Below are 20960 nucleotides of genomic sequence, written 5' to 3' on the forward strand. Positions count from 1 at the left end.
CAGCCGATCAGAGAAGGCGACACCGCTCCATCCGTCCCGTTCGTCCTCCCCGCTTCATGCGCAACATCCGCGCCAGCCCTCGACGCCGCCAACCTCGGCGCAATCCACAAGGTCTCCGGCCATCGAGACCGAGGTCATCGACCCCAACACCAACTACCCGCCGAGCAAGGGATTTCGGAAATGAGGCCGTTTCTCGACCCCATCGTGAGGTTTCTCTCTGACACAGACGCCCCTCGCCATATATACATCTTCGCCTACCTTTACAACAAGGCGCAGATCCCTTACAACTACGCCTTTCTGGAGGCTTGAGGTGGGATCAACACCCCGGGCGGGATTTGACAATCTCTACTACACGCGCTCCTGGACGTAGTGAGCGGCGCTGGAGAAGAGCACGGCGAGGTCTTTCAGCGGCAGGAAGAGTGGCCCCGAAGAGGTGGCAAAACACATAGTAAGAATAGAATGGGAATGGGGAATGAGGATTGTCTATATTGATTCTTCTTTCTACTTAAAAAAGGGCATTACAAAACCGACTCAATTTGAGAGATTATACACAAAGAAAGCAGAACTTTCTTGAGAGAATACATTAGGCAACAGTGTGTTATTATACTATAATAACACATATATACATATTTCATCTTGATTCAAATAACAGTTGTGCGAGTTGATTAAATTTTAGAGAATTCTACAAACAAAGCACATAAAGAGATTTATAATACTAAATTTAAGAGAAAGCACAAAAAAGACTGTCAAGTAGAAATTTGTTTTTGATGTAATCCAGTCATAAGAGAAAGCAAAAGTTTAGTTCTTTAAGAAGATAATAACCAAACTAAAGCTTTCAATAATATAAAAAAACATCATACTAGAGCTAATCCAAAGGACCAACATACCAAGCCAATCACTTCCTTTAACTGTGTCATACATGTGCCATCTCCAATCATCCTCTGTCATATTTCCTAATGCAGCATTAATTCCACCCTGTAAAAATCGTTTACAAATAGATGTTAGAGGCACACATAAATTCTCATAGCCAATTTAAAACACAATTCAATCGAGAAGGGTGAACTAAACAGAAGCAAAAATGTTAAATCATAATCAAAATTTTCAAAACTGAAAGAGTCGTATCACCTGAGCTGCAACGGTATGGGAACGAGTAGGGAACAGCTTGGTAATGCAAGCAGTGTTGAATCCATGCTCCGATAGCCCTATCGCCGCCCTCAACCCAGCGCCTCCTGCACCAACCACCACAGCATCGTAGGTGTGATCCACAACCGTGTATGACGGCGCCGCTCCACTCTATTAAAAACCATAAATTAATATTAAACACAGTTCAAATCCAGCAAGTTAAACCTAAGCACACCGATAAGGACTAACACAAACATTTTATCAGCTAAACTGAAACACTTCCGGCTTCAAAAATCAAAACCCCAAGCTAATCCATCGAGAATAAAACCAAATCCAGAAATTTAAAAAAATAAAGGATCAAGCAAATGATTTATCATGCAATAAATTCACCGAAAACGCTGAAAACAGATCAATTAAATACAGAGACGAATTCAACATACAGATAGCCGACGAACGGAATCGGCGGCGGCGGACTTCGAGGAAGGAATGCGGATGCCACGAGAAAAGCACCGCCACATCTCTGCTGGATACCGAATAACAAATCAAATGCTGATCTAGCGCGTGCGTCTGCGGCTAACTCTGTTTGAGAGAGAAAGAGGAGTTGGAGAATTGGATTTGTTTTCTTCAGAGTGCTAAAATGGCTACCAAATATCCTTTTTATGACCTTTTTTAATCTGATTAATTACATTAAGCCAATGTAGAAGGTGAAAAATTAGCTAATTACCTTTATTTAGCTATTTAAGTGAATTTAGTTAATATTTATCGTGGTTTTTTTTTTAAGAAAGCATTTATGCTGTAGTGGATGCACATAACTAATGTAAATGGTCGCACAAATTAGGCCAGAAATGATGTGTTTGGTTGACATAAATATTAGAAGTACTAATCGATTTAATTAGTTGAGAGGTAATTTAAAAATATTTTGGAGAGATATTTAGAAAAAGTGCACAATAAAAAAAGCTAGGTTAGTTTGGTGGAAGCGCTTAATGAAGGAGAAATGGACGCGCTGACATGTTTTCAGCCACGACGGAATCGCACGGTGGCTTTGCCACGTGGCTTGTGGCCCATCCACTATTTCCACTCCCACTTTTCTAGTTGAGACATTTGAATTGATAGCACCATGTACTCATTCTATATACTATCTCTAGATGGTATTCATATTAAAATTAAGGGAAATTGGTCTCTAAAACTATGAACTTTGCCCAAAATTTAGTATTTTCCATAAACTTTGAAATTGGTATATAATATCACGAACTTTGCATTTTGTTTGGTATTTCCCACGCCATGTATATTACTATATTTGACTAACTTATGAGGCTTTTATCATACTTGACACAATTAAATCAACGTGGTTTTCAACGTGACTTTTTATGCTACATGCTATGAACTTAAAAAGTGGTTTCAAATATTATAAAACATATCACGATGGTCTATGTTAAATAAGATTTTGATGAAAATATCTTATTTGAGTGAGTTTGGGAAATACCAAACAAAATGCAAAGTTCGTGATATTATATACCAATTTCAAAGTTCATGGGAAATACCAAATTTTAGGTAAAGTTCATGATTTTAGAGACCAATTTCCCTAAAATTAAAGTATTGATCTCTATCTATTATGGAGTAACTAATTAAAGTATATAGTATTCTTAAATTCAATCTTTAAATAATCCATTCATGACCAATAAAATCTGCGTTTTCACAAAATATATACTACTCATATATACTACTCATGTCAAAAGGCATGTTCTATCCATTCATGATTACTATTTGCTAAATTCGGATCAAGTTTTAAAAAATATAGTAATAGAAAGTAGGTGAAAATTAATGGAATGTGAGTCTTATTTTTATATATTAATTTTATAATTAAATGTGAATTAATTAATTATGGACAGATGAAAAAAAAAAGTTTTGTCATTTGATCGTGGATAGACAAAAAATGAAAGTTATGTCAATTAATCGTGGACAGATGGATGAGACATATATATGCACTCAATCAAAAAAATGATGTTCCCTCTATCCGCGAATAGGAGTCTCATTTTTTTCATTTTAGTCTGTCCGCAAATAGTATCGGTTCACTTTTACCATAAATGGTAATAGTGTCTCACATTCCACTAACTTATTCCACTCATTTCATTCAAAACTAATATATACAAGTGAGACTCTTATTCCACTAACTTTTTTCCACACATTTTTCTTAATATTTCTTAAAACTCGTGCCGCCAAGGAATGAGACTCCTATTGGCGGACAGAGGGAGTAATATTCTTTTTCATTTTGGTTCGTCCCACAAAATTAGTCAAGGATAAGACATATACGCTCTCTATCACAAAAAAAATATATTCTTTTCCAATTTGGTTCGTCCTACAAAATTAGTCATCTTCCAATTTGGTTCGTCCTATAAAATTAGTCATCTTCCACTTTTGGTTCGAGTTGAATCATATTCTCCCTTAATAATATTTCAATCACTTTTTTTAATTCTCTTGTTACCCATTTCACATTAAAATTCTTGACGTCCCCAAAGTTACAATTTTTAAAAGACAATAAAATTGTCATTTTATAAAAAAAAATATTTTACCAGAAATTTGATATACTTTGGATACCTTCTATCCCATCTCTGACATACTCGGATTTTGCTTGGTTTTAGAGAGTAATCTTGCATGGTTTTGATCACATTTCGTCTATTATCGGATATGATTATGATTACTTCTCTATAATTTTGGTATTTGACTATTTTGTGAAGAATGTGTAGAAAAATATGCAAAACAAGTGGATGTGCAATAGCCTTAGTTCGAGGCAGTTTTTCTGGAGATTTCGAAGTCCAATCAGCCTCTAATTCATACCATTCTCTTCGTCTTCGAAAGAGCTTCACGTGGGTATTTTGCACGCCTCAATCGGAGTCCCGTAGAAGAAGTTATGGCCATTAGACGAACACTGCCCAGTCCAGTGAAAACGCCCGGTTTGGGAAGAAAACGCCCGGTTTGAGAAGAAAACGCCCGGGGACAGACTAAACGCCCGGTTTTGAGAAGAAAACGCCCGGGGACAGACTAAACGCCCGGTTTTGAGAAGAAAACGCCCGGGCACGGCGCCCGGGCGGGTGTTTTGCTTTATATATATGTGCAACGCCTAGGGTTCACGGGGGAGGGTCCCATCCGCCTCCTTCGCCATTCTTCCGCCTCCAAACATCCATATACACCAATTTTCATCCAAGAACAAGAGGAGGGCGATTGAGAAGAGTTCAACCATCAAGACGAAGGATTCTCAACCCCCAATTCATCTCCGGGACATTTAGTATCAATTGACTTGTGTTTTCCATGTTTTCTACCAATTATTTTGTTGAAATCTTGTTAAACATGAGTAGCTAGATACATTTGTGGAGCTTTGGGTGAAGATTACTTTGAATATGTTTTGATTTAATTGAATTGAACCTTCGCCTAGCTCTTGTGATTATTTTGCTTGTTCTTGTGCTTTTATTGTTCTTTTGTTTGGCCAACATTAGAACTATGTCCGTTTAACTAGATTAATCGAGAGATAGCTAGTTTTATGTGGTAAAAGGAACGAGTACAACACATAGGTTTATCTACACTCGAGAGAGGGGACCCTATGTGAGGGCTTGAGTCTTAGGAACTTAAGGAGTTGGAATCTAATCTATTGGAAGGAGACTTTGATAGTTAGAATCTAATCTATAGGGTAGGTGCACTCGAAAGAGGGCTTATTCTAGAATCGCGACTTTCCTAATAATCCTAGAGACACAAATAGGTGAATCGATCTTTTAATGTTATGCTTGGCTCATGTAGTTATTTTGTCATTCCCGCGCCTTTACATTCATTGGATTAGCTACCCGTTTGAATGCATCTTTACATTGTTAAAATATACGAGAGTTGATTAACAAATGTGTGATTTGGGAGTGGACAACACCTTAATTAATATCATCCGAGAGGAGTGAGGTTTTGTGTGAGGATATAAATCTTAGGAGCCTTTTGGAGTTGTGTGCTTACACTATAAGGAGACTTTGGGCCTAGCATGCAACCTACAGGTCATGTGCATTCGAGAGAAGGCATGATCTTACCTTCGTGATAGCTTAGTAACTCTTGAGACCCCAGTCGGCATAGCTTGAAGATTGATTTAGAGGTTTAGTGAGATTAATCAAGACTATAACATTTTAGTTGGATCCCAAAGCTCTACTCTTTCTCCACTTTCTCTTCAATTCACTCATCTTCATTTTATTTACTTTGTTTTGAGTCATTGTTCCTAGAATTTAGATACAAAAACCCAATCTTCGGTTGTCTAAATAGCGAATGATCTTGATTTGAGGTACTTAAGCCCTTAATTAGTCTCTGTGGATACGATACTCTTGACTTGCCTTTACTACGATAGCCCCGTACACTTGCGGGTATTTCTCGTGTTAAAATAATTCGAGTCAATCTCATATGATCAACTTTTCATTTTAGATTTGTCTTTTCTCAAATACTTCCTCAGTCTGTAAAATATTTTCCAGATTTACCATTTTGGGTCGTCCGTGAAATATTGTTCATTTTGTTTTTTTTTTCTATTTTTGTAAATGAATCACACTTTCCACTAAATTATCACACCTACATTCTATTATAAACTAGTATTCCATAAATGTGAGGCCTACATTCTACAAAACTTTTTTCATTCACTTTTCTTCACATTTTTTAAAACTCGTGTTTAGTCAAACATGACAACATTTTATGGACAGTAATTAACTTCTCTTTTTGCCAAAATAAAAAACTCTTTTCTTTACAAGGAATTGATCCATTTAATAATAGCCTTTTTAAATGACACATAACAAATTTTTGGTGCAATCTGAAGCCATTCCTTTGAAGATAAAGTGCCAGATCATCCATTAACGCTAGAGAATTTTTTTAAAGTAATAACATCTATTTAACTCAAATGGATGGCCAAAGTCACGCCTCAAAGACATTTACAATTTAAAAAAGCTGCAAAATTTGAAGTCAAGAATCGAACTTTTGCTATAGTTATTTCATTACTCCTGCAAATTCTCGATCACTCAAAAGGGTCAGAAGAGAGGCATCCAATATTTGTTACAACAGGTAGCCTCCTACGATGCAACTGAAAACCCCATTCGACTGGAGGCGAACTTTTTCGAATGCTTCAATGAATTTGAGGATACTCACATGGATAGAGGTAGCATCATTCTTCTGTCCCTTTTTCTAGCAAGCGACTGCCGCAGAATTCTCAAACGTATCGGAACAAGGATGCCGAGGCATAGTATAATGGAGGAAACCCAGTAATGTTTTAGGTAAAGGGTGATATATGATGAAAACAGGAGGGCGATAAATATAAAGGCCCAAAAAGCAGCAAGTACAACATCACTCCTGCATAAAGAAAAATTGAATTAGAGAAGAATCTGAAGAGATTTTAGACATGGCAATGTCAAATAAATGAGAGAAAAAGAGACAGAATCATATTATTTCTTACATTTATGAATGGAAAAGGATAGTTTTGGATGTGTCTTTGGTGGGTGCCCATTGGGTTGTAGTGTGTATATTCTTATGTTCAAGAAACTTGAGTCTTAAGGTACAAAAATTGGGGCCAAAAAGCACTAAATGAAATGATATAAACATGGCTATTTTCTTAGTACTAGTTTCTTAATTTGATGCTTTCAAACATGGGAGCATATATTCACCTGCCACTATGCCTATAATCTGACATATCAGTATTATACCCAAAATAGGCTCTAAAGTAATTTTCTTCTCATTCTAAATTGACCTAATTTCCAAAGATATACTATTGTCTAGGTGAGTGAAAGATAAGAAGCCGGACCTCTTGATATGACATGATCAAAGCAGACTGATGCACTTCACTAAGCCTAGATGGAGGATATAATATTGTTCATTCCTATCTGTGTAGTTCAATTTAAATTACATTATAATATCATGTCGAGGTGCACTTCTTCAAATCTCATATAAAGTCAATTTGAGATGAGAGTAAAAGCGAGTATTGAACTCATGACCTCCATCAAATTAAGGATGTAAAGATAAAAACAAACGTCACTAACGAAGGAACTGCTTAGTAGTATAATAAACTAATAGGTTGTAGAAATGGTTGCTATAAGGAAATACACCCTTTTTCACATCTTAGGCAATAATGTTCCCCAAATTCATGTCTATTGCTACATCAAGTGGGAATAAAATTTCTCCAAAAGTGAAGAAATAAATGAAAATATAATGTAAAGTCTATGAACAAAGACTACAATGAGCTAGCCGACCAAAATGACATTGTTTTTATTTACATGCATTCACTAAGAGGTAGAGAGTTCTACGGAAATCAACATCGAATACACACGGTTTTGAGAAAACTCATATGACAAGGTCTTTTTTTGACTTGTTTCTTTACCTATTAAATTTTTATATTCAAATCATTGTTGAATAATATGTTTGCTTTCTGTCCTCGTAAAATGTTAACTTCTGGTGTGCAGTTCGCTTACCACTTGTGACTTGTCATTTGTCAACTATACAACACGTCATCCAGATACAATTGGAATAAAAAAATAGTACAGAAAGGGATGCAATATTCTAAAGCACCAACAAAATCATAAGCAACCAAAAGTTGTCAAAGAAACATTTTTTTTTTGTCCAAGAATAATTCTTCCAATAGGGTCTACTATGACTAACTGTTTCAAAAACCAACCAGATTACAAATAAATGAAGAAACCTAGTTATCTGGAACAGAGCCTTCTCTGGTCATCATCACAACCCCTTCACAATCAGTGGCCTTCTTTATCTTAGTGTGATCAAATTTGGTAAACACTAAATTTTTTGAGTTCATTGCAGCATAATTATACTATTAGAGAGGCCATCAATGTTGTCATTATAATCTTCAAATTTTCAGCCTGTGCACTTATCCACGGGCCAAGCTAAATCATAGAAAGTTTGATGCCTTATAAACGCCTATATACAAAAAACTATAATTGATTCTACAAATTGTATACTTATGTTTTTCCTGTTGATTCTATTAAAGTAATGAAAGTATTTACATGCACCCTAATAATGTTTTCAACAGACACATTTTTATATCGAGTGTAAGTATAGATGTGCACATATTTTTCTAAAAGCATCCTCACCAAGTTACAAGTTACTTACAACATTCAGAAACCTAACTATTGAAATGTTATGCACATGTCTTATATTGTTGCATCGACCACAAAGCAGTAAGAAAGCAAGACAGCTGAGCAAAATCGGAACTAAGATTGGGTGTAAATTTTTCAGCCAACTTTCCATATATAGTGAGCTGGTTATTTTAATTAGCTCCTCTGTTTCTTCTTAGATAGACAGGCTAACATTTTCAACCTTTTCCCACACATCTACCAATTTTGAAGTCTGAACTCTGAGTTGCAATTTTCTACTGAATTATCTGATCCATCCACTAGGCTAGCTCATGCTGGGTAAGATACTCTAGGTTGCACACAAAATAAACAATAACAAAGGGGAACAGAGTACCTATCAATGTGAAATAGATATGAAAAAGCTCATCAGCAACATATTGCCCGATTCAAATATTAAATTTATATTGATCTATAAAAATTAGCTTCATCCTGCTGGTGCTACATAACTGTAAAGCAATTATGCGAAACACACACAAGTTTAATCCGCGAGAGAAAGCAATAATTCGAAAGAAAGCTGAATTCCGGGAAGAAAGAGTAACCTACCAGGTTGAAAGAAGGGGTTTTGGAGAGAAGACGGCGAGAGGGGGGCACTTGTGCTGGGATCGGACCTGGTAATCTCTGAGTTGCTCAACGAGTTTCGAGCGAGTTATCATCGAATTGCAGTTATCACCTCAGAATGTAACTGAACCAGATTGAATCAAAACTGCAGGGAATTCTGCAAATCAAACTTATGATGCCACCCAATAAGTACTCCAATTTCAATTTTTTGCAGATTCATTCAGCATTGAATCTTCATTAAAATTAGGGTTTGGCGGAAGGTATATGATTTGCAAAAGACTAGTGAGTAAAGTCTACGAAAGCATGTAAAATCAAATGGAGTACTAATTTTAGAGACCAACAAATTTTTGTTTTTTTTAAGCATAACAGTATAATACATATTTTGTAAAGCAATGGTGTATTGAGTAATCATTACTTATTATAATTCATACGATTATAATTAAGTCGTGAGATTATTTTATTAAAAATAATTATAATTAATTATTACATAATACTTCCTCCGTCTCGTTTTAGCAATCTCATTAACTTTTTTATTATCTTTTTGTAAAAATAATAATAAATAGTTAAAGTGGAGAAATGATAAAGTAAGAGACGCAATAATGTAGATAAGACTATTCTCTATATTATTCTCTCTCTTAATTTACCATTTCACCTCTTTAACTATTTTTTATTATTTTTACAAAAAGAAGACAGAAAAGTCAATGGGACTGCTAAAGCGAGACGAAGGGAGTAATTTTTAAGACTAATATCTTAGGATTACTCAATCTCATAAACCAAACAAATACAATTAATCCTGATTCCTAAGAACATCATCCACTATGGAAGAGGCGCGGCTCGTGGCTCTTTCGTGGCCCAGCCGCGACTCCCTATAGTGACAAACATGGGCCCACTATAGGAGAGGCGCGGCCCGTAGCTCTTTCGTGGCCTAGCCGCGGCTCCCTATAATGACAAACATGTGCGTTGGTGGCGGGGGGGTGCCCACGAGAGCACCACTTGCATGGCCCAGCTCTTGGGCAGGGCCGCAGCTCCCCTATTGCAGCGGCCACGAGCCACGGCTCTCCCTATTTTTAATTTTTTTTCCTTAATTTTATAAATATACCCATTTTTTATCCCATTCCTACACAAATTCTATAAGTATACCTAATTTTTCCCATTTTCTTAATTAAAATATAAACAAAATAAAAAAATTAAATTATTGTATGGCTTGGGCATGTCCACCATAGTGGGAATCAAATTTTTTGGTGGCCCGGCCAAGTTTTGTAGCTTAGCCGACCAACTATAGTGGACACCCTACTGGAGTCGATCACTTCAAGATAGTGTGATTTTGTTGTCCTCCTATCACATGTCATTAAAAAATCACAGTATAAAACTGCTCCAGCATGAAATACCAGGAAAATTCAAGTCACAGAAAATAGCTATAATCACCATTACAAAGCCATTTTAACTGGGATTTTAGTCCTAAATAGATCCTGGTTTACAAAAAACAATCAAGTAGAGAATGCTTTCCTCTCCAAATAATGACAAAAAATGAGAGGAAATCAATCCCTTCAAGAAATTAAGGCATAGGAGCAGAGCAGGATCTGGTTGATCCTCCAAAATGAGTGAGACAGAGTTGGGTCAGCTGTTGAGAGTAGAGAGCATTCCTCCGGTTGCAGTAGGGAGTATCACCTCCCAACCAGGTCCTTTAAGAGGATAAACGTTTTGTTTTGCATCACCCTCCTCTTCCTCAGACGGCCCAGCAACCAGATCACTACGGTCCAGAACCTTGTCCAGATCTTCGTCGCTGATGTCAGTCTGAATCCATCGGTCCTCTTCATCCTCCACCTCACGAAGAAGGTCTAGCAATTCCTCTTCCTACAACAGAAATTATTAAAACCCTAACTATATGCTATGGCTACCAACAAAAAGATCATTGCATATATAGCACCAACCTTAATAGTTTCTGACCCATCCTTAGATCTCTCTTGTTTAAACTGTCCCTTGCCAATCACCACATGTTCAAGCCTCAATTTGCTAAAAGCTCTTTTCAGAATCCGACCCTGAAACAATAAATTTATGTTTGCATTATAGATAATAGAAAAGGGGGCATATTGCCAATGTGGGGAGGGGGTATGTAAAGGGAGGCGTGAGAGCTAGAGTGAGTATCTAAGGCACCTCGATAGATTGGGCAGTCGCTAGCCTGTAAACGTGAACAGGTTTTGTTTGACCAATTCTGTGACACCGATCCATGGCCTGTAAATCTGCCTGAGGATTCTGCAAATCAATTGAAACTCACTCAATCAATCCTCAGAAAGAAATTTTGCATAACAGCATCAGGTCAGGCATGAGTGAGTGGGAGATGAAAACTAGAGTACAAGATGATACCCAATCACTATCGTATAAGATGCAGGTGTCAGCTGCTGTAAGATTAATCCCCAACCCACCAGCTCGGGTACTGAGGAGAAAGATTCTATAGTCACTATCCACGTCATTGAATTCCTGAATCTGTTAGTGATTCACCAAAAATATCAAAGCCAGGTTAATTGCAAACTCAAGTCGATAAATGACCAGCTAATACTGAAAACATGAGCTCCGTCAATGTTCTTTTCGTCTATTAGTTGATACTCTTCTAAATTTGTTTAAAATTGATTAACATGTTAACCATCAACATTTAAGTAAATAGTGGAAGCAAGCAGCAGCAAATGAAACATAAAACTAAATTGTTAAAGGACATGGACAGCAATTGTATAACAAGAAAAAGATGGAACACCAAAAAATATATGTTTCTCTTATTCATAGCTGTACCTGTCGTTTTCGTTCTGATAATTTAACATTACCATCAATCCTGCAAACTTGAAATCCCCTTTCACTAAAATAGTAATCCATTATGTCTAAGATCTTGGTCCACTGTGAGAATATCAAAACCTAAAAGCACAAAGAAAGTTGAATGAAAAAACAATTATATTATACACATATCTTCACAAAGACTTCAATTCATACAAAGAACAAGCTCTGACATACTTTGTGCTTTTGAGCAAAGAGCTTAGCCAACAGTCTATCCAATAATTTAAATTTTCCACACTGCTCCACAATCTGTTCCACAGGGGGGTAAAGATCTGCCAAACGGGATACTGAAAGGTGAAGATCATTTATAATTGATATGACAAGAAATTTTAGGTGGAAGAAAACATACAGGAACCATCAAAGGTGGACTCCAAAAGGTCAGGGTGGTTGCAGTTCTTCCTCAGTTGAATCATCAGATTATTGAGCTTTCCTTTGAAACCATATGTAGCTGCAAATGCTAACAAAGTGAGCAGGTTGCTACCACTTTGACAGAAACTATCACTAGATTCAAAATTATTAGCAAGTAAAATCATGCAAGAATAGGAAACACATATCAAAATATCTAGACTCTGTTCAAGTAAACATAGTGCAAAGAAACATAGATGTATAAAACGGCATAGAAATAAGAAGAAATCCTACTTCAGTTTACTCTTTAAACCAAACAAGAGACAATGTTACCCCACACAAACCACAAAATGTGTATATATGCACATCAAGATGCACTGCCATCTATGTTTTTCAAAACCTGCTATGAGTCAGATGGAATGTAATTTTACCATTAAATGATTTCTCTAAGAGGTGACCCTCCAGTGTTTTGTTAACAAGATGATCTTGGAAGGTCTTCTGATAATCAGTCATTGTTGCATACAAGAGAATTTCTTTCTTCCGAGGGAGCATTAGCTCAACATCAGACTTCATTCTGCGAAGCAGAAATGGACGCAAAATAGCATGGAGTTTGGCCACTACCTGCAGATATATGAATTGGCAAATTAAAAAAATAAGGATCAAATAGGAAATCGTCTGAGGTAGTACTCATTTAAAGCATACCTGAGCCCTTCTTTTCTCTTCCATCTCTTCCTTGATAGCTTCACTGGTGCACCTCCCTGAGAAGTCAAACCTGGGACACACATAACAAGTAAGACATAAAGAAAGAATGAAATTTTTGTGATTAGTCAAAAGTGATTGGTGAGAGAATATTATAACAAGGGGTGTTCAAAATAAAAAAAAGGTTGACCTTTGTGGACACCTAATAAGGCAATTGTCGGACACTCGTGGTGTCTTGGTGAACAGCGAGTAATCGCCATTTAACAACAGGGTTTAAAGCATAAAATTTTTTTTAAGAGAAATGAGCATTGTCAAAATTCAAATTGCCATCACCCCTTAATATTTGACCCTATTTCTAAGTTCTTAACACAGAAAGATGAGGTCAACTGCAAAAATAGTTTTATCTTCATAGAAAAGATATTCAAGTAATGTTATTATTAATCAACAACTACCAGCTAACATGAAGTTACATACCATGATTCAAACTCCTCATGGGATGAAAATATATCAGGAAGAATAAAATTCAACAGCGACCAGAGCTCCGCCAAGTTGTTTTGCAGTGGTGTGCCAGTCAAAAGAAGCTTATTCTCAACAGGCAAAAGTTTCAATTCCCTCAGTAACTTACACTTTGAGTTTTTCAACCTATGTCCCTTCAAGAATCAAAATATATCTCAGAAAAAATCATGCAACACATCAATAATTTAAAACTTCAAGGACCAACTCCTAGTTTAAAAAAACAAAATAACGTCACAGAAATGGCATCTACCTCATCAACAACAATGTATTTCCAGCTGTAATGTCTCAGTACTCGTCTTGCATCAAACATTACAATTTCATAAGAGGTAATGACAATTGGGAACTTGGGACCCATAGTTCTAGGCATATGCTTCCTTACAATTTCATCTCTCTCATTCTTATCACCATGGTAAATGATTGCATTCACTGAGGGTAGAAACCTAACAGATTCAACAAGTCATGTATATTACGTTAACATCATGAGAAAAAATAAGAATATTCAATCATCAAATGTAGGAGGAATAACCACATACCTCTCGATCTCATTCAACCAATTTGATAGAGTTGAGAGAGGAGCAATAATCAAGTAAGGACCATGCAATCCATTCCCTTTGAGGTGACCAAGAAACGCAAGGGTTTGAATTGTTTTACCGAGACCCATTTGATCTGCGAGGATCCCATTTAATCCATTTTGCCACAATGAGATCATCCATTTTACACCTTTAAGTTGATACGTTTTCAACTTTCCACCAGTCAATAAAGGTACCAATTCTGCCTGCTCTTTCTCATCTCTCTCTGCATCTGTGAGGGTCGAATCTTCAGCAGAACAACCATCTTTACCTCTTGTAAGCATAGCTGCAACTGCTCTCTTTGCTTTCCTCTACAAAATTACAGGAGTTGTTTTGCATTAGGATGTGGCTTGTAAGTGACAAAATCAATAGCAAGACCAATTACATATGAATAAAATATGACAATTTAAATAGACGTAAGACTGAAGAACTCCAGAGTATGGTGGGGAAATCTAGTACATTGTTATAATTTGCACCAGCCTTTCTTTTAGAACCACGGCCTCTCGTTCCTCCTTTGACAACAGTTTTCTCATCATCCTCCAGCCCATTCTAACATATTGCAATACAAACTATGTTAGCGCAGGTACCTTAACAAATCAAAAAAAAAATCAGCACGAGAAGGAAACCTTTGTAATATCATCCATTTTCTCCAGTAGAAACTCCGAGTAAAGCTGGGTCTGAGTCAAAAGCTCATCCAATTTCGTAAACTGTGTGTCATTTAGACTAGCTCCTTCTATAGGCTTCTGCTCTTCTTCTTTCAGCCGCTCTTCCAACAGCTTTTCCTCTTCCTCCACCATGGCTTTTGAAATAAGTGGATGACATCCTTCCTTGACATCGTCCACCTCCCCTTTAACACCTGAATTCTCTTTGCAATCCTTTAAATTAAAATAAGATAAAAGAATCAGTGTCAGGGTTAATCAGAAAAGTATAAGCCCAATTATTGGCAACCACAAGTTTAAGGGATTCTAATACGTGATGAACGAAAGAATAAATAACTCCACATAATGCAACCAGTTTAAGCAGCAAAAGCAAGTAATAGCATAAATCAATTTTCCTACATTCTATGATCAAAATAGGCTAACTAGGTGCAAAAGGGGAAATGGAGTTGAGCTAGCTAGAAGAACATTTTGAAACACATCACCCTAAGGTAGCATCGTATTTCCATCCCAACAAACCAAAACACAACGTCAAAAATCAGCTCAACGAAACAAAAATCAGTAAAAAAACAAATCTAAAGCATATTTCACCAACAGAGGCCGAAATGTGGATGACAATACCTCGTCTTCGAGAACAGAGGTTGGAGAATCTGCAGCAGTCTCGCTCTTCACTTCGTCCTCGGCCGCCATTTCTCACAATCCTAAGCCATAGAAAACAACAATATCAAGTAAGAAAGTGTAAAAATCATAAGGCAAAAGAAAAGCCCCTTTTCAAACTTCATATTGCACAACATTTGAAAAAAACACAAATAAAATCCCCAAATATTAACAAAAACCCTACACAAACATTGCAGTTGCTTACTCACAATATGGAAATGACTGTCAATCAATTTCAAAATTCGCTTCTCTCTCTGACACTCTCTCTGTCGATCTCTCTCTCTCTTTGAAGGGAGGAAGAGACCGGAAAGAATGGAGAGAAGCAAAAAAGAAACAATGAAATTGGATTCAATAAAGTTGTGTGCGCAGTTATTTATTTCAAGGTGACTGGCAATTGTCTGCAGACGCGATGGGCGGGAAAATAACCTAATTGGAAAGTTGCCCTTACAATTTCCGGTTTATTTCTAAAACGCCACTCCTTCGCGACTTTTCGAAAAAACACCTTTTTATAATCAATTTATTTTTATTTTTCAAATGTCCACGTCAAATTAATGAAGTACAGTACTAATTTTTTAATAAAAAGCTTTTTATTTCTATGTAATTAATTTTCTGACATCGATCTTATACATCAAAGATAATGTATGATGCCCAACGCCAATTATAACAATTTTATATAATTAAAAAACTATAAAACGAATTAATGACATGTTTTCACTTCTGTATACAGTTTTTAACTTATCAAATTGGCTATTATTCCTGTACCATGATATTAAAAGTATCCACGGTGGGAGGGCCGCGGCTCTTGGCCCGGAGTTGGGCAGTGCGCGGCCCCCCACTATTGAGCCGCAGGGTGGAAGGGGGGGGGTGGACGAGCAAGCTCTTGGGCCCGCGGCTTGGCCTGCCACTGCAAGGGGCCGAGAGCCGCGGCCCTTAGCCACCGATTTTCTATTTTTTTTTTTCAAATTTTTTTATATATTCATCATTTCTCCTCCATTTTTTTACCCCAAACCAAACTCCACTCTTTCCAATTGATTTCAATTTAGTTTTCAAACATGGATTCCGATAGGGTAGGTAATTCAGTCATCGGTTAGTCGGTTAACCGATGACCGAACCGATTAACGTGTTTCTCGATTAACCGATAACCGACAATTGGTGTTATCGGTTCGTTTCGGTTCCAAAAGCAAGGCGTCTATCGGTTATCGGTTCGGTTCTGAAACTGATCGGTTAGAACCGGTGAGAACCGATTAGAACCGACTCCTCCTTCCCACCGCGCCGACTCCTCCTTCCCAACGACGTAGCACGTTCATACACAAGTTGTTTCAAATACATAAGCACATTTTGGAGTAAGCAATTATTCTTTCTTGTAAGTGTCTCAAATTTGAGTAATCAATATTAGTTTAGCTATGATGGGTGTCTCAAATTATTCTTATTTGCTCTTAAATTCCAGAAATGTATGAATGAACGGAGCAGTTTGATGTTAATGTCATGTGTTTATGTTACTTGCTTTTGAAAGAGCAAGTGTTTATCAGAATTTGGATTTTCCAGCTCTATTCCTCACAGCAAAAATCATGAAATGAGGAAGAATAGGGGTGCCGATGTATTATTTGGCAGTAACATATTTAGTTTTCATTGATTTTGTTACTTTTGAAATGAGGAAGAATCGGGGTATACCTTCTGGGAAGTATTTCCCTTGATAAGCATTCTGGATCTCTTTCATTTGCTGCAACATGGATTCGATAGTATTTTAATTTTTAGAATGAGCAGTTTGTAAACTTTTTTTTGTTTCGTTGGATTAAGCTTATTATGAATAGGCTATTTTTATTTTTTTAATTTCTAATGCAAAGTACATACATAATTATTTCTACAAATTAAAATATTAAAACGCAATGTAGCGCAAGTGGTGGCTATGGTGGGAATTTTTCGTACGCAAATGTTCAACGACCGATTCCTATGAACTGCTAGGGTTAGGAACCGAACCGAACCGATGCCAATTCAGTTTCGGTTTCGGTGCTCCCATTTCGGTTACTGTTCATCTCGGTTAACCGTGTTGTCGGTTCGGTTATAACCGAACCGACCGAATTACCTGCCCTAGATTCCGACGATGAAAATTTTCAACGAGCGATCGATGAGGAGTTCGAAGAACTCGTTGCAGCGGTGCAAGCTGAAGCAGGCGAGGAGGAGGCAGTGTTGGCAGCGGCGGCAGCCATCCCTCGGTCGAGATACCGTCGCCGGTATATCAACCGTGACCATGCCGGAGCCGACCAGCGGTTGATGGAAGACTACTTCGGCGATAACCCCCGTTATTCGCCGAAGATTTTTCGTCGGCGATTCAGAATGTCGCAACGACTCTTCATCCACATTACGGATTGTTTGTCTCAGCGATACAGGTGATTCACCTTGCAGAGTGATGCCACCGGTCAACCCGGATTGTCGACATATCAGAAGTGCACGATGGCAATTAGGCGGCTTGCCTATGCCGGGCCTGCTGACATGTTCGACGAATATCTACAAATGGGCGAAACGACTGCCCTTAAGACGCTGAGGCAGTTTTGCAAGGGTATCAAAGAAATCTTCAAAGGGGAGTACCTACGGAAACCAACGGCCGAGGAATGCCAGAGACTAATAAATATGCACGGGACTGTGCATTATTTTCCGGGCATGATGGGCAGCATCGATTGCATGCACTAGGAGTGGAGGAAGCTGTCCGGTGGCTTGGAAGGGGCAATTCACTTCTGGTTTCAAAGGGCGACATCCCACGATGATCCTTGAAGCCGTTGTTGACTACCGCTTGCGAATCTGACATGCGTATTTTGGTGTCGCTGGGTCGAACAACGACATCAACGTTCTACAATCATTGCATCTCTTCAATGATGAGTCCCGGGGTGAGGGTCCGCAAATCAGCTTCGTGGCCAATGGCACGCAGTACAACAGGGCATACTATTTGGTCGATGGAATATACCCTCGCTGGCCCGTGTTTGTCAAGACGATCCGACAACCAGTTGGGCCGAAGCAGACCTATTTTGCAAAAAAAACAAGAGGGTGCTAGGAAGGATGTTGAGCGGGCTTTTGGAGTCCTCCAATCGCGATGGGCCATTATACGGTGTCCGGTTCGACTATGGCACGAAAATGATGTCGCAGACATCATGACTGCGTGTATCATATTGCACAATATGATAATAGAGGATGAAGGCTTTGTTGCAGAGCGCTGGGCACCGGAAGATGGTGCTAGCACAAGTCACGATATTGCAACCCCTCCTCTGCAGATGGGTGTACCACGCAGTAATGAATGCTTGATTCAGCGCTTCACCAATATGCGGAGTGAATATCATATTCAACACTGCATGCTGATTTGGTGGAAGAGGTCTAGAACCGTAGAGGAGGGGGCGCAGCGTGATAGGGGTTCTCTTTGTTGTTCGCGTTGTATCGAAAATTTTCGTTGTATAATTTTTCCTTCTATAATAATACAGCGAAAATTTTGTTATAATTTTTTTATTTTAATTATTTCTATGTGTTTTAATTATTATATGCAAATAATATTTATGAAAGCAAAAATTAAAATATAGGAAAAAAATGTTTAAAATAATTTTAATTGGTGGCCCGGAGGGCCACCATTGTGGTGGCCAAGTTTTCATGGGCAGAGCCAAGTTTGTTGGGCATGCCCAAGAGGGCCACCATTGTGGATACCCTAAGGAAGTGGGGATTTCTATATACTCCATCGTCCCATAAAAATATGTGCACTTTTCATTTTCGTCCGTCCCATAAAAATATATTTATTCCATTTTTGGAAAGTTATATCAATTTAATAATGTAGGTCCCACTATCTATCAACATTATTTTAGGGGTGTGATTAATTGCTAACGGAGTATTTAAATTTTAAGTTGTTAACTCAATTAAATCATCAATGCAGTGTATTAAAAATGTCAACAAATAATTTTGTTGAACTTCAATATACTGTGTAGATATTATGTGTTGACATTTTAATATCACTGTATTGACATTTTTAATACACTGTATTGATGGGTTAGCAGAGTTAGAAACTTAAATAGTTAGCAATTGATCACACCCAGGGACGGAGCCAAAAATTCTTTATAGGTGGGGCAAAATTCTATACAAAGAGATTTTAAGGTTGAGAATGGGCACTTATAAAGGTATTTCAAAAAAAAATTAAAATTGTGATCAAAATAGCAGAAATAAATTTTTTGAGGTGGGGCATTTGCCCCTTGTAAAGTGTATATATATCCGTCCCTCATCACACCCCCCACTACTTTACCATATTATTCTCTCTCTCTCTCTTACTTAAACTTAATTAGTTTTGTCTTAATTCTTGTGTTATATCCACTTATATTTTTATGGGACGGATAGAGTATAAAGAAATTGGATATTAGTACATGTTTTATATGTTTATGTGATCCACCCTCGTGAAAATTGATACAATTTAATTGATATTAGTATGGCTTCTTTTATTTTATTGATCCACTCTCATAATTATGTAAATGTACATCATTTATATTACGTGTGAAACATGATACTGGCTTGTTGATTTTGATTTTAAGGTTTGGTATAATAACATCACAAAACGTTATAAAATTAAAAGAAAAAAAATACCATTAAAATCTAGATTAATTTGCAATTATTCAATGTTTGGAAATTTTTTTTGGTAAAATTGTATCTTATACTATGAGTTAAGGATGCCTCTTATTCAAGAATAAAAGGACGTCATTTAGCTGAAAATATTAATAATACATTGCACGCAAGTGACCACACTTTATTGCCATGAAATAATTATAAATAAATCAAAATATAATATTTTTTTCGACTAATTTTTAAAGTTGTAGGACCGTGCTATAATTTGAGGAAATTTTATGGTTTTTAGTCATATTGTCTAAAAAAATTGAATCTTGGAATTTTTTTAGGCAACAATCAATCTCATTAATCGCCTTTATTTATCATTTCCGTATTTGCGAACAATTATTCCATTTGTATTCTATTATCGATATTTTTGTTAATGGATCTCGCACTCCACTAATTTTATACTTTCTTACTTTTTTATTATAAAATTACTATTAAAAAGTATGGCTTAATTTTCACTAGGTTATTCCAATCTACTACTCCTTAAAATTTGAGCCAAATTAAAGTGAGATTTTTATGGAAGTATAAAATGCCAAAATTATGTGGTTTAACAACATTTCCTCTCGAAGTGGATAAGGCGAAGCCAACGATTACAAAATTGAATCGAAAAAGCTAAGCTCAGCAGCAAATCCACTGACAATGGCGGTGCTACAGCTCTTGCCATCGCCGCCGCAGCCAATCAGCCGCCGTAAATTCACCAAACTCAGACGGCTGCCGGTGCTCAAAGTGCGGGCCGTGGCGAAGGAGAGCGGCGCTGCTGAGGCAGCCGCCATCGTGGGCGGACTAGTCGCGACGCCGGTGATCGGTTGGTCCCTCTACACCCTCAAGACCACCGGATGCGGGCTTCCGCCGGGGCCGGCGGGCTCTATAGGCGCGCTGGAGGGAGTGAGCTACCTTGTGGTGGTGGGCATTGTGGCGTGGTCGCTCTACACCAAGACGAAGACGGGCTCGGGCCTTCCCAACGGGCCTTTTGGCCTCTTGGGGGCTGTGGAGGGTCTCTCGTATCTGTCTTTGTTGGCTATTGTTGTTGTGTTTGGGCTGCAATTCGTTGAGCAAGGATCCATTCCCGGCCCGCTTCCTAGTGATCAATGTTTTGGTTAGAAATTACTACTACTAAATCATGTAAGTTTGTAAGTATGTTTCTTCTTTCTCCCAATTGTGGTTTATGAATGTTTATACCGAAATTGTGTTACATGCAAAGTTAGTATGTCATCGAGATTTTGTGGTAAATAATGTTGATTACT

At 37.5% G+C, this 20960-nt stretch overlaps 3 protein-coding genes and 1 long non-coding RNA gene across 5 annotated transcripts; 1 reads left to right on the plus strand and 3 right to left on the minus strand.

Annotated features, from left to right (window-relative positions):
• Window positions 1–783: 783 nt before the first annotated feature.
• On the minus strand, window positions 784–1774 carry LOC125223309 (succinate dehydrogenase [ubiquinone] flavoprotein subunit, mitochondrial-like). The gene is made up of 3 exons (XM_048126393.1): window positions 1563–1774; window positions 1126–1293; window positions 784–975 (listed from the first exon to the last, which is right to left on the minus strand). The coding sequence occupies exons 1-3, from the start codon at window positions 1638–1640 to the stop codon at window positions 799–801; spliced, it is 423 nt and encodes a 140-aa protein (XP_047982350.1). The 5' UTR covers window positions 1641–1774; the 3' UTR covers window positions 784–798.
• A 4180-nt stretch (window positions 1775–5954) lies between these two features.
• Window positions 5955–9156, minus strand: LOC125215064. The gene is made up of 2 exons (XR_007175202.1): window positions 8808–9156; window positions 5955–6474 (listed from the first exon to the last, which is right to left on the minus strand). It is a non-coding gene; the product is annotated as an uncharacterized LOC125215064 (long non-coding RNA).
• A 1014-nt stretch (window positions 9157–10170) lies between these two features.
• Window positions 10171–15438, minus strand: LOC125214112 (ATP-dependent DNA helicase DDM1). Of its 2 annotated transcripts, none has more exons than XM_048115035.1 (16): window positions 15297–15438; window positions 15052–15131; window positions 14401–14649; window positions 14234–14323; window positions 13739–14085; window positions 13456–13645; window positions 13164–13339; window positions 12693–12762; window positions 12422–12611; window positions 11995–12093; window positions 11823–11917; window positions 11607–11726; window positions 11187–11306; window positions 10977–11075; window positions 10754–10861; window positions 10171–10676 (listed from the first exon to the last, which is right to left on the minus strand). In XM_048115035.1, exons 2-16 carry the CDS (start codon window positions 15118–15120, stop codon window positions 10440–10442), a joined length of 2259 nt encoding a protein of 752 aa, XP_047970992.1. In that variant the 5' UTR covers window positions 15121–15131; window positions 15297–15438; the 3' UTR covers window positions 10171–10439. The 2 variants fall into 2 exon arrangements, with proteins under 2 accessions (XP_047970992.1, XP_047971064.1); XM_048115107.1 differs by having other exon boundaries at window positions 15293–15428.
• A 4830-nt stretch (window positions 15439–20268) lies between these two features.
• LOC125219737 lies at window positions 20269–20946 on the plus strand. Its single transcript, XM_048121787.1, has one exon. The coding sequence runs from the start codon at window positions 20356–20358 to the stop codon at window positions 20815–20817; it is 462 nt and encodes a 153-aa protein (XP_047977744.1). The 5' UTR covers window positions 20269–20355; the 3' UTR covers window positions 20818–20946.
• The last annotated feature ends 14 nt before the right edge of the window (window positions 20947–20960 follow it).

This window comes from Salvia hispanica, chromosome 1 (genome assembly GCF_023119035.1).
Source record: "Salvia hispanica cultivar TCC Black 2014 chromosome 1, UniMelb_Shisp_WGS_1.0, whole genome shotgun sequence".
In the NCBI taxonomy this organism is placed as follows: domain Eukaryota; kingdom Viridiplantae; phylum Streptophyta; class Magnoliopsida; order Lamiales; family Lamiaceae; genus Salvia; species Salvia hispanica.